Source organism: Pelobates fuscus, chromosome 6 (genome assembly GCF_036172605.1).
Source record: "Pelobates fuscus isolate aPelFus1 chromosome 6, aPelFus1.pri, whole genome shotgun sequence".
In the NCBI taxonomy this organism is placed as follows: domain Eukaryota; kingdom Metazoa; phylum Chordata; class Amphibia; order Anura; family Pelobatidae; genus Pelobates; species Pelobates fuscus.
In genome coordinates, this window is record NC_086322.1 from 267,401,272 (window position 1) to 267,414,963 (window position 13,692).

At 43.4% G+C, this 13,692-nt stretch overlaps 2 protein-coding genes across 2 annotated transcripts in view; one reads left to right on the forward strand and one right to left on the reverse strand.

Annotated features, from left to right (window-relative positions):
- The window catches only part of STAC2 (SH3 and cysteine rich domain 2), a 553,559-nt gene that overhangs the window by 200,353 nt on the left and 339,514 nt on the right, over positions 1-13,692 (forward strand). The window lies entirely within an intron of this gene.
- Positions 1-13,692, reverse strand: part of LOC134565806 (BPI fold-containing family B member 6-like) — a 33,585-nt gene that overhangs the window by 19,207 nt on the left and 686 nt on the right. The window contains exons 2-3 of the mRNA XM_063425463.1: positions 12,292-12,352; positions 6,334-6,425 (exon numbers count right to left, since the gene is read on the reverse strand). Coding sequence (XP_063281533.1) covers positions 6,334-6,425; positions 12,292-12,352 — 153 coding nt within the window. The remainder of the gene's footprint in view (positions 1-6,333; positions 6,426-12,291; positions 12,353-13,692) is intronic.

Sequence of the window (13,692 nt, forward strand, 5' to 3'; positions counted from 1 at the left end):
ACAACAGGTTGCAGAACAATAATACTAAATGGGTAAGAATGAATGTTGCCACTCATTCTTGGTCCGTATTATGTGCTGTGGCCTTTATTTACTAACTAGGGGTAACCCAGTTGAATACATTTCTGGGGCCTCCAAAAAAAAAAAAATGTGCAGTCTCTTATCACCTTGGTCAACTACTATATGGCAGGTCACATTTTGGTCCCTCGTAATTTAATGGATGCATACTTTATCCCTCTCTCTCAGTTTTGCCATGAGACCCAGAATGGGTGAGTCAATATTTTGTACCCAGTTTAATTTCTTAAGTGTTCTGTATCTCTAGGCAGCAGTGAGAAGGGAGGGACCAGAGACACAAAACTCTGCTGATGCTAGTAAGAGAATTCATAATATTCTACACAATATAATGAAGATGCAAGGACCAGTTTGCACACTCCAGTAGACCATGCCTAAAGGCTGCCTGACTATGTTCATTCAAAATAAAATATTGGGTCTAAATTCAACATGACTTCTGTACTTTATCGGGTGTAAATTCAGCTCTCAAAAACCTTCTACCTTTAAATCTCCCCAGTGTACTGTGAAAAAACCCATATAACAAATACCTTAACTTATATAGGAAATACAGCTTCCAAGTAGGTGATCGCAGCCAAGATGTAGAAATATATATATATATATATATATATATATATACAATAAACAATACACAAGATCCAGCGCACTCTCCTATCTACTAAACAGCAACTTCAATGTTGACAGATTTTATTAGTTTTTAAAAGGTTTTTTTTAAAAACACCTTATCTAGGCAAAAAATAATGGGGATTTAGTTACATTATATGATCATACATTGCATAAGCCTGCCACAACGTCAATGTACCCCATCTTTGGCAGGTCCTACTCTCACAGTCTAATGTCTGCTCTTATGAGATTAACCCACTTACTTGGGAAAAAAATTCCATCTGAGGCTCTCTGCAGTACAAGGCTAAATAGGGACCTGAGATGAGGCACCTGTGACAGGGAGGGGTGCAAAACCAAGGAGTTGGCTAGACTCCCAAATATATACATATGGAACATGGGGGGGTGGCTGCACTCACCTGAACATGCTTAAATGGGGTGCTGCTGGGGGCCATATTATACAATAAACAATACACAAGATCCAGCGCACTCTCCTATCTACTAAACAGCAACTTCAATGTTGACAGATTTTATTAGTTTTTAAAAGGTTTTTTTTAAAAACACCTTATCTAGGCAAAAAATAATGGGGATTTAGTTACATTATATGATCATACATTGCATAAGCCTGCCACAACGTCAATGTACCCCATCTTTGGCAGGTCCTACTCTCACAGTCTAATGTCTGCTCTTATGAGATTAACCCACTTACTTGGGAAAAAAATTCCATCTGAGGCTCTCTGCAGTACAAGGCTAAATAGGGACCTGAGATGAGGCACCTGTGACAGGGAGGGGTGCAAAACCAAGGAGTTGGCTAGACTCCCAAATATATACATATGGAACATGGGGGGGTGGCTGCACTCACCTGAACATGCTTAAATGGGGTGCTGCTGGGGGCCATATTATACAATAAACAATACACAAGATCCAGCGCACTCTCCTATCTACTAAACAGCAACTTCAATGTTGACAGATTTTATTAGTTTTTAAAAGGTTTTTTTTAAAAACACCTTATCTAGGCAAAAAATAATGGGGATTTAGTTACATTATATGATCATACATTGCATAAGCCTGCCACAACGTCAATGTACCCCATCTTTGGCAGGTCCTACTCTCACAGTCTAATGTCTGCTCTTATGAGATTAACCCACTTACTTGGGAAAAAAATTCCATCTGAGGCTCTCTGCAGTACAAGGCTAAATAGGGACCTGAGATGAGGCACCTGTGACAGGGAGGGGTGCAAAACCAAGGAGTTGGCTAGACTCCCAAATATATACATATGGAACATGGGGGGGTGGCTGCACTCACCTGAACATGCTTAAATGGGGTGCTGCTGGGGGCCATATTATACAATAAACAATACACAAGATCCAGCGCACTCTCCTATCTACTAAACAGCAACTTCAATGTTGACAGATTTTATTAGTTTTTAAAAGGTTTTTTTTAAAAACACCTTATCTAGGCAAAAAATAATGGGGATTTAGTTACATTATATGATCATACATTGCATAAGCCTGCCACAACGTCAATGTACCCCATCTTTGGCAGGTCCTACTCTCACAGTCTAATGTCTGCTCTTATGAGATTAACCCACTTACTTGGGAAAAAAATTCCATCTGAGGCTCTCTGCAGTACAAGGCTAAATAGGGACCTGAGATGAGGCACCTGTGACAGGGAGGGGTGCAAAACCAAGGAGTTGGCTAGACTCCCAAATATATACATATGGAACATGGGGGGGTGGCTGCACTCACCTGAACATGCTTAAATGGGGTGCTGCTGGGGGCCATATTATACAATAAACAATACACAAGATCCAGCGCACTCTCCTATCTACTAAACAGCAACTTCAATGTTGACAGATTTTATTAGTTTTTAAAAGGTTTTTTTTTAAAAACACCTTATCTAGGCAAAAAATAATGGGGATTTAGTTACATTATATGATCATACATTGCATAAGCCTGCCACAACGTCAATGTACCCCATCTTTGGCAGGTCCTACTCTCACAGTCTAATGTCTGCTCTTATGAGATTAACCCACTTACTTGGGAAAAAAATTCCATCTGAGGCTCTCTGCAGTACAAGGCTAAATAGGGACCTGAGATGAGGCACCTGTGACAGGGAGGGGTGCAAAACCAAGGAGTTGGCTAGACTCCCAAATATATACATATGGAACATGGGGGGGTGGCTGCACTCACCTGAACATGCTTAAATGGGGTGCTGCTGGGGGCCATATTATACAATAAACAATACACAAGATCCAGCGCACTCTCCTATCTACTAAACAGCAACTTCAATGTTGACAGATTTTATTAGTTTTTAAAAGGTTTTTTTTAAAAACACCTTATCTAGGCAAAAAATAATGGGGATTTAGTTACATTATATGATCATACATTGCATAAGCCTGCCACAACGTCAATGTACCCCATCTTTGGCAGGTCCTACTCTCACAGTCTAATGTCTGCTCTTATGAGATTAACCCTCATAATCTCATAAGAGCAGACATTAGACTGTGAGAGTAGGACCTGCCAAAGATGGGGTACATTGACGTTGTGGCAGGCTTATGCAATGTATGATCATATAATGTAACTAAATCCCCATTATTTTTTGCCTAGATAAGGTGTTTTTAAAAAAAACCTTTTAAAAACTAATAAAATCTGTCAACATTGAAGTTGCTGTTTAGTAGATAGGAGAGTGCGCTGGATCTTGTGTATTGTTTATTGTATAATATGGCCCCCAGCAGCACCCCATTTAAGCATGTTCAGGTGAGTGCAGCCACCCCCCCATGTTCCATATGTATATATTTGGGAGTCTAGCCAACTCCTTGGTTTTGCACCCTTCCCTGTCACAGGTGCCTCATCTCAGGTCCCTATTTAGCCTTGTACTGCAGAGAGCCTCAGATGGAATTTTTTTCCCAAGTAAGTGGGTTAATCTCATAAGAGCAGACATTAGACTGTGAGAGTAGGACCTGCCAAAGATGGGGTACATTGACGTTGTGGCAGGCTTATGCAATGTATGATCATATAATGTAACTAAATCCCCATTATTTTTTGCCTAGATAAGGTGTTTTTAAAAAAAACCTTTTAAAAACTAATAAAATCTGTCAACATTGAAGTTGCTGTTTAGTAGATAGGAGAGTGCGCTGGATCTTGTGTATTGTTTATTGTATAATATGGCCCCCAGCAGCACCCCATTTAAGCATGTTCAGGTGAGTGCAGCCACCCCCCCATGTTCCATATGTATATATTTGGGAGTCTAGCCAACTCCTTGGTTTTGCACCCCTCCCTGTCACAGGTGCCTCATCTCAGGTCCCTATTTAGCCTTGTACTGCAGAGAGCCTCAGATGGAATTTTTTTCCCAAGTAAGTGGGTTAATCTCATAAGAGCAGACATTAGACTGTGAGAGTAGGACCTGCCAAAGATGGGGTACATTGACGTTGTGGCAGGCTTATGCAATGTATGATCATATAATGTAACTAAATCCCCATTATTTTTTGCCTAGATAAGGTGTTTTTAAAAAAAACCTTTTAAAAACTAATAAAATCTGTCAACATTGAAGTTGCTGTTTAGTAGATAGGAGAGTGCGCTGGATCTTGTGTATTGTTTATTGTATAATATGGCCCCCAGCAGCACCCCATTTAAGCATGTTCAGGTGAGTGCAGCCACCCCCCCATGTTCCATATGTATATATTTGGGAGTCTAGCCAACTCCTTGGTTTTGCACCCCTCCCTGTCACAGGTGCCTCATCTCAGGTCCCTATTTAGCCTTGTACTGCAGAGAGCCTCAGATGGAATTTTTTTCCCAAGTAAGTGGGTTAATCTCATAAGAGCAGACATTAGACTGTGAGAGTAGGACCTGCCAAAGATGGGGTACATTGACGTTGTGGCAGGCTTATGCAATGTATGATCATATAATGTAACTAAATCCCCATTATTTTTTGCCTAGATAAGGTGTTTTTAAAAAAAACCTTTTAAAAACTAATAAAATCTGTCAACATTGAAGTTGCTGTTTAGTAGATAGGAGAGTGCGCTGGATCTTGTGTATTGTTTATTGTATAATATGGCCCCCAGCAGCACCCCATTTAAGCATGTTCAGGTGAGTGCAGCCACCCCCCCATGTTCCATATGTATATATTTGGGAGTCTAGCCAACTCCTTGGTTTTGCACCCCTCCCTGTCACAGGTGCCTCATCTCAGGTCCCTATTTAGCCTTGTACTGCAGAGAGCCTCAGATGGAATTTTTTTCCCAAGTAAGTGGGTTAATCTCATAAGAGCAGACATTAGACTGTGAGAGTAGGACCTGCCAAAGATGGGGTACATTGACGTTGTGGCAGGCTTATGCAATGTATGATCATATAATGTAACTAAATCCCCATTATTTTTTGCCTAGATAAGGTGTTTTTAAAAAAAACCTTTTAAAAACTAATAAAATCTGTCAACATTGAAGTTGCTGTTTAGTAGATAGGAGAGTGCGCTGGATCTTGTGTATTGTTTATTGTATAATATGGCCCCCAGCAGCACCCCATTTAAGCATGTTCAGGTGAGTGCAGCCACCCCCCCATGTTCCATATGTATATATTTGGGAGTCTAGCCAACTCCTTGGTTTTGCACCCCTCCCTGTCACAGGTGCCTCATCTCAGGTCCCTATTTAGCCTTGTACTGCAGAGAGCCTCAGATGGAATTTTTTTCCCAAGTAAGTGGGTTAATCTCATAAGAGCAGACATTAGACTGTGAGAGTAGGACCTGCCAAAGATGGGGTACATTGACGTTGTGGCAGGCTTATGCAATGTATGATCATATAATGTAACTAAATCCCCATTATTTTTTGCCTAGATAAGGTGTTTTTAAAAAAAACCTTTTAAAAACTAATAAAATCTGTCAACATTGAAGTTGCTGTTTAGTAGATAGGAGAGTGCGCTGGATCTTGTGTATTGTTTATTGTATAATATGGCCCCCAGCAGCACCCCATTTAAGCATGTTCAGGTGAGTGCAGCCACCCCCCCATGTTCCATATGTATATATATATATATATATATATATATATATATATATATATATATATATATATATATATATATATATATATATATATATATATGATGCAGCTTTTAACTTTTTTTTTTATTTGTTTTAATATATAGTGTAATACAGTCATTAATTAAGTAGATTACACTTTTATTGGTAGCACTCACAGAATGTATGGCATTCAGTGGCCCCCAAGGTGCCTTCACTGGTGAAGTTGGGGTTGCAATTCCCTGTGGTGTAGTGATCATCAAGAAAAAGAGGGAAATGCAACCCCGATCATCACCAGGGGAGGCACCTTGAGGGCCATGGAATGCTAAAAATACTAGTTAGTGCTTCCAATAAAAGTGTTGTCTACTTATTTAATGACTGTATTGCACTATATGCTGTTAATTTATTTTTAGAGTTATATAACCATAGTCTAGTATGCCTAGGCACATAAGACCAAAGTAGGTCCCTTGGTATAAAAGAACAAGGTATATAAATTAAACTTTATCGAATAACTCAGGTCTACATCTACTTAATTAATGACTGTATTACACTATATTGTTAATTTATTTTTAGTTTAAAAAATGCATCCAGTATTTTGTATATATTTATACATTCAGTTGTGACATTTAGATATATTTGGACAATATGATGAGTAAAACCTACATTAAACTCAATCTCAATATGTTCCTCTGTTACTGTTGGCAATAGAGACACCGAGTACAGCAGACTTCCATCTTTTCCAAATGGGAAACTGACTGTAATGAACAGAGAGAATTAGCAAAGGCTGACTCTTACAGGTGAAACAAACAGTTCTAAAAAAAGATTTTTCATGAAATGTTGTACATGTTGTACTAAACTCCAGACCCCCTTTAGTAAACTCCAGCCCCTCCTCTACAAAACCACAGCCTCCACCTCTACAATACCCCAGCACCCCCTCTACTAAACTCCAGCACCCTCTACTAAACTCCAGCCCCTCTCCTCAAATAAATCCCAGCCGCCCTTCTCAACTAAACCTGCCTTATGGGCCCTGCCCTCTACTAAACTCCAGACCCCCACCCATACAAAACCCCAGCCTCCACCTCTACAAAACCCCAGCACCCCCCTACCAAACTCCAGCCTACCCCTACTAAACCCCAGCCCCCATTTACTAAATTCCACCCCCCTACTAAACACAAGTTTCCCTCTACTAAACCCCCCTTTACTAAATGTATGCCCCTGATTAAAAAAACAGCCCCTGACGAAGGTGCATCTAAGAAAGCACCGAAACGCGCGTCGGGCTCTATGGGCTCCTTTTTCATTTACTTTATTTCCACTTAGGACTATCTATCACCATGTGTAGGCAACCAACATTCTAAGTATGGTTCTACACATGGAGTCACTTTAATCTCTGTCTTTTCACCTCTCTCTTTGGTCACTACGTAACAGTCTATTGAGATTGAATTCCCACAGACTGGACTGGGGTCTACATTAGATATACTGTAACCATTATTGATTGGGGTTACAGTTTACCTGGCACTAGACTTTGGGGGATATCCTAAACTCCCTGCTAAATGCTAGATCTAATAAATATACCCAGGACAATAGCTACTCACTGCCCCATTTGCCGCACTGGTCAATGACTCATCTTTTCTACAGTGCTACTACTGTCTATACCAAGACCTTTACAGGACAAGAGCATTTAACCAGTCATACTGGCCACTGCATAAGAGTCTATATAGTGGAATTCCCACAGACTTAACTGGGCTATAAACCTGTATACACTGTAACCATTATTTGTTTGGTGTTACAGTTATCTAGCACTAGGGTTTCTTGGGGGGGATATATCGTATTCCCTCCTGAATACTAGATTCATCTACCAACCTATACAGGATAGTAACTATACATTGTCCATATGCCGTGTTGGTTTATGACTCCCTTATCTACAGTGATAATAACTATCTATACACAGACCTGTTTAGGACAAGAGCCTTAAACCATTCACATAGCATATAGGAACCATTGAGGTTCTTCGTAGTGACCTATTCCCGAGATATCATGTCAGCTATCTGACATACACTTACTCTATACACTCCTAACTCTGGACTTGACCTTTTGTTTTAGCCTAATAAAGTCAGTAGTCAGTCGTTATTTCAGAGAGCGGGGCATTGACAGAGGCGAAAGGTAACGTTGCACACTTCTGTGCGTCTCCGCTCACCTATATGTGCCTCCAGGTCCCCTTAGCAAATGAATATTCATTGCGGCCCGCATGCGAGTTTTACATCCATGCCCTGTTTCCTCTAATGTCAGACACCATGTCTACACGTTAAATTTGCCTGTGAGTGGCGAGTGCTGTTCTTTTGATGTTCTCCCTTAGTGGAGTTTACTGAATTTAGAATGCTTTCTAACATGGAATTCCTACAAAAAGCCTGACTTGTATACATGTTTACAGACATGATGCACTTATGACATGTTTGAGCATGCTAAGGTCAAATCTCACAGCCAGGGCCGGCGCTACCTGTAAGGCGGACTAGGCAGCCGCCTAGGGCGCCCCTTGGGAAGGTGCGCCGCCAGGAGTGCCGGCCCCCCTCATGCTGCAGCCGCCCGAGTGCTCTGTAGAGAGCCTCAGGCGGCTGCAGCTTTGCCCGGGCTGGTGCGTCCATGAGGGCGCAGCGCCCGGGCGCAGCATGAGGAGAGGGGCTGACAGGAGGGAAGCGCTCAGCACTCCCTCCTGTCACTCCCTCACTGTAGCGTGGCCGAGCCCTGTATGGTCCGCGGGTACAGGGAGCATCTGTCTCCTGTACCCGGCCGGACTAACAGGAAGTGCACACTGAGTGTTCACTTCCTTTTAGTCCGGCTGGGTACAGGAAACAAAAGCTCCCTGTACCCGCGGACCATACAGGGCTCGGCCATGCTACAACAGAGGTAGGGGAGGGTGGGGGATAAATGGAAAGGGAGGGGGGGAATAAATGGAAAGGGAGGGGGGGAATAAATGGAAAGGGAGGGGGGGAATAAATGGAAAGGGAGGGGGGGCAATAAATGGAAAGGGAGGGGGGGCAATAAATGGAAAGGGAGGGGGGGCAATAAATGGAAAGGGAGGGGGGCAATAAATGGAAAGGGAGGGGGGGAATAAATGGAAAGGGAGGGGGGGCAATAAATGGAAAGGGGGGTAATAAATTGACAGGGAGGGTGGGGGCTAAATGGAAAGGGAGGGTGGGGGCTAAATGGAAAGGGAGGGTGGGGGATAAATGGAAAGGGAGGGTGGGGGATAAATGGAAAGGGAGGGTGGGGGGATAAATGGAAAGGGAGGGTGGGGGGGAATAAATTGACAGGGAGGGTGGGGGGAATAAATTGAAAGGGGGGATAAATTGAAAGGGAGGGAGAATAAATTGAAAGGGAGGGGAAAGAAATTGACAGGGAGGGGAATTGACGGGGTTGGGAGGGGGAATGAGAGTGTGGAGGGGAGAAGAGAGTGACAACGGGGGAGGGGAGAGTGACAAGGGAGGGGGAGAAGAGAGGGACAAGCAGGGGAGAAGAGAGGGACAAGGGGGGAGAAGAGAGTGACAAGGGAGGGAGAGGGGGAGAAGAGAGTGACAAGGGAGGGGGGAGAGATTGACATCCATCACACACACACAATTCACCCCTTACACACAAAGACAATGCACCCCTTGCACACAGAAAAACACACAAAGCATTACACACACAGACACACACACACACACACACACACAAGCAATGCAACCCTTACACACAATGCATTCCTTACACACACTCAATGCACCCCTTACACACAGTCAATGCACACCTTACACACACTCAATGCACCCCTTACAGACGCACACACTGCATCCCGTACTTACACAGAAACACACCTTGCAGCCCTTACACCAGGGCCGGACTGGGAAAAAAAATTAGGCCCGGGCATTTTTCAATCAGAGCGGCCCCCTAAGAATGGGGGGGGGGGCAGAGAGGGTGTGTTTTGTCATCACTAATAACAAGCACGCCCCCCTCAAAGTGAGCATGTTGGTTCAATGCGCAGAGCCCCGCTAAAGAGCTCTAGCATTAGAAAAAGGCCCTGAATTTGTTCTGCGCAGCGCAAGCAAATTTAATAACATGCTTGCACTGAGTTGGCTTTTAAATTGTCTCTGGTGTCTCCACAAGTGGGATGCCAGAGGACAAAAGGGCCAGGAAAGTGTATGGTGCATGTGTTTGGAGCCTGCTTGTGGGATTGCGTGTGTGTAGAGTGTGGTGTGGTATTGTGTGTATATAGGTCAATCTAATTTGTGTTTGTGGTGTAATATGTGTGGCTAGGGGCTGTACAGAGTGTGTGTATATGGGGCATAGTGTTATAGGGGATGTAGCGAGTGTGTGCATACGGGCTGTAGTGTGTGTGTATAGGTGACGTAGTGTGTGTAGGGGTTGTAGAGAGGGTGTGTTTAGAGAATGTAGTATGTGTTTGCTGACAAGGAATGTAGTGTGTGTTTAGGTGGTGCAGTGTGTGTGTGTAGGAGATCTAGTGTGTAAAGGACCCAGAGTGTGTATAGGAGATTGTGTGTGTGTGTGTGTGTGTGTGTGTGTGTGTGTGTGTAGAGGATTAAGAGTGCATATAGGGTAAGGGATCTAGCGTGTATCTGGAGTGTAATGTATGTAGTTGTGCTGTGTGAGGGGTGCTGTAGTGTGTGTGTGTGTATATATATATATATATTTATATGGAAGTATTGTATGTGTGAGGGGCGCAGTGTGTGTGTGTGTATGTAAGAGGGGTGCTGTGTGTGAGGGTGTTTTTATCTGCCGTCACATTCTAGGTTTCTAATTTTCTTTGTCTTTTAACTCACTGAGGTTTTTTTTATATATATTATATATATATATCTGTGTGTGTGTGCTGTGTGAGCGAGGGTTCTGTCTGTCTGAGGGTGCTGTGTGTGAGTGAGGGTGCGCTGTGTGTCTGGGTGCTGTGTGTGTCTAGGGGTGCTGTGTGTGTGTCTGGGTGTGCTGTGTGTTTCTGGGTGTGCTGTGTGTGTCTGGGGGTGCTGTGTGTGTCTGAGGGTGCTGTGTGTGTCTGGGGGTGCTGTGTGTGTCTGGGTGCTGTGTGTGTCTGGGTGCTGTGTGTGTCTGGGTGCTGTGTGTGTCTGGGTGCTGTGTGTGTCTGAGGGTGCTGTGTGTCTGAGGGATGCTGTGTGTGTCTGGGGGTGCTGTGTGTGTCTGGGGGTGCTGTGTGTGAGGGTGCTGTGTGTGTAAGTGTGAATGTATTTATTTAAATTTAAATATATATTTTTATAATAAAAAAAAAGTGATATTCCCCCCTCCCTTCTTACCTTTAGCCTGGGAGGGGGGGGTTGCCGTGCTGCCATGGGGGGTTGCCGTGCTGCCATGGGGGGGGGGGGGTGCTGTGCTGCCATACTTCCTTCCCTGGTGGTCCAGTGGTGAGAGTGAACTCTAGGCTAGAGTTCACTCTCGCTCAGACCTCGCGAGAGGACCCGGCGGAGCTGCTGGCTAGAACTCCGCCGGTCCTCTCCTCCCTCCCACTCCGGCGGCCGCATCTTAGTGTTTCTGGGCCGGTGAGGGAGATCTTTGATCTCCCCACCGGCCCCCCATGGAGGCACTATGCAGGGCCAGCACACTGATAGCACTGGCCCTGCAGGGGCTGGCAGGGGAGATTATGTGATCTCCCCTGCTGGCCTCGGCCCCACGGCCATCGCGGCCCACCGGCATTTGCCCGGTATGCCCGATGGCCAGTCCGGGCCTTCCTTACACATACAAGCACAGATTCACACAATACATTCCTTACACACATATCAGGACATCCCCTACTCCACCCCCTGTGAACAAACTCATTGGTGGAACATGAAGGTGGACCCTGGGACCCAGACCTTGAGCTGTGTAAAGGGCGTTAAAAAAATGGAGCTGCTTCCCGTTCTCCCAGAACATTGATTTTTGTGACCACAGTTACAAACAGCCTCCAGAGATCCTGTTCTACACCAGACCAGTGCAGCTAGAGCCCATCATCATCCTCATCTGGTTGTAAGTAGGCGATCTAGTATATTATTCGTGGCACTAATCTCTAATTTACCTCACATTAAAGAAACACTATAGTCCCCAGAACCACTTCAGCTTAATGTAGTGGTTCTGGTGTCTATAGCCTGTCCCTGCAGGCCTTTTAATGTAAGCAAGGCGGCACTGCAGCACTTGCATTAGTTAACATGGCAGATCATATGGGTGGGGCATTGTGATGTCATATGGGGGGGGAGGGCGGCAAACTTTACTTTTGCCTAGGGCGGCAAAAATCCTTGCACCGGCCCTGCTCACAGCGAGGTAATTATACTATACTTGCCTTATAGGCTAAATCTACTATGATTTCAAAATGTGTGTTTGAAACTTATCATTGAAGTTGAAGAAAACATCTCAAAATTTGTAACACTTCCGAAAAATGTGTTGTCTTATTTGCAACAAAAGGAGGCCTGTAATTCTTACTATGAGTAAAATATCAATGTAATAACCTCTTTCCTGCAAGCAGTAACTCATTGCTTTCTTAGATTAAAGTCTTCAAATATTTTTTTACTTTTAGTTAGTTAGGGGTTGCCTGTTAAAATACATTATGATTTCTTGCATGGAATAAAACGTTTATCACTGGGTTTATAAACTTACTGTTTTTCGTACACATCTTTTCATTTACTATTGACAGTACGAGGTCCACAGCTGGGCATAACTGTAATGGAAAACAGTTGAAAGTGTTTAGTACATGGGTGACCAATCTTGAATGTCCCACTATCTGCTGGACCACATTTCCCAAGATTGTCTTCCAACCAAAGGTCCACATTTGGAAAACTAATTTCAGGACATCATTAGCAGTGATCTTTTGAAGCTTCTAAACAATATGTAAATAATTGATGGAATAACTATCAAGAGATGATCTAATCTACAGTTGATCACAACTACAAACTCATACTTGGGCTCTATGATTTTAAATGTGTTTAGAAATAAATGCGCGTGAGCACAATTCACACAGGGCTCATTCTAATGCCTTTCAATCTACTTATGTCAACCTGCTTTTTTAAACGTATTAGTAGACATTTGCAATTCATTTCGGTACGGATTTAAATTTAAATTCGGATTTTTGAAGTGCCGAATTTCAGAAGTGGCGAACTGAACCGAATTGCTGAAGTCCTGAATTGCCGAAGTGCTTTGGATTTCTGAAAAGTGGCAAAACAGGAGAGGGAGGTAAAATTAAGGGAATGGTGACAGGAATCTAACCCTAACCCTACTCCTAACCCTAGCCTTAACCCTACCCCTTACCCTATACCTAACCCTACTCCTAACCCTTACCCCAACTTTCCTCTAACCCTAACCCTACCCCTAACTGTACCACTAAGCCTAACCCTATCCCTACCCTGAACCCTTACCCTTACCCCAACTCTCCTCTAACCCTGACCCTACCCATAATCCTACCCCTAATACTAACCCTAAACCTAACCCTTACCCCAACCTTCCTCCAACCTTAACACTACCTCTAACCCTACCCCTAACTCTAGTAGGGGTAGGATTAGGGCTATTGTTAGGTTTATGGGGTAGGGTTAGGGGTAGGAGTAGGGTTAGAGGTAGAGTTAGGGTCATGGTTAGGGGAAGGGTTAGGGAATTGCCAAGGTCTCGAGTTCCCAAAGTGCCCAAATCCTGAAGTCCCGAAATCCCGAATTGACGAATTGCCAAGTCCCGAATTTCGGAAGTGTCGAACCAAAACAAATTTTTGGTTCCTACAATTTAGGAATGAGTCAGCACTTCTTTTCAATATGAAATGTGCCTTTTAATTACAACTTTGTTAAAGTTTAGACCAACAGGGTTCATTACTAAATTGAGAATTCAAAGTGATTTACACATTTAGGGTAGAAATAGTGAAACTGGCTCTAAGTCTGCTATGCTCTTATTTCGGCTTTTCTGGCCTTAAATTTAAAATTCATGTTGAATTCCCACTTTAGTAAATAACCCTGCAAACCTAAAGGGACACTATAGGCACCAGAACAACTTTAGCTTAATTAAGCAATTTTGGTGTAT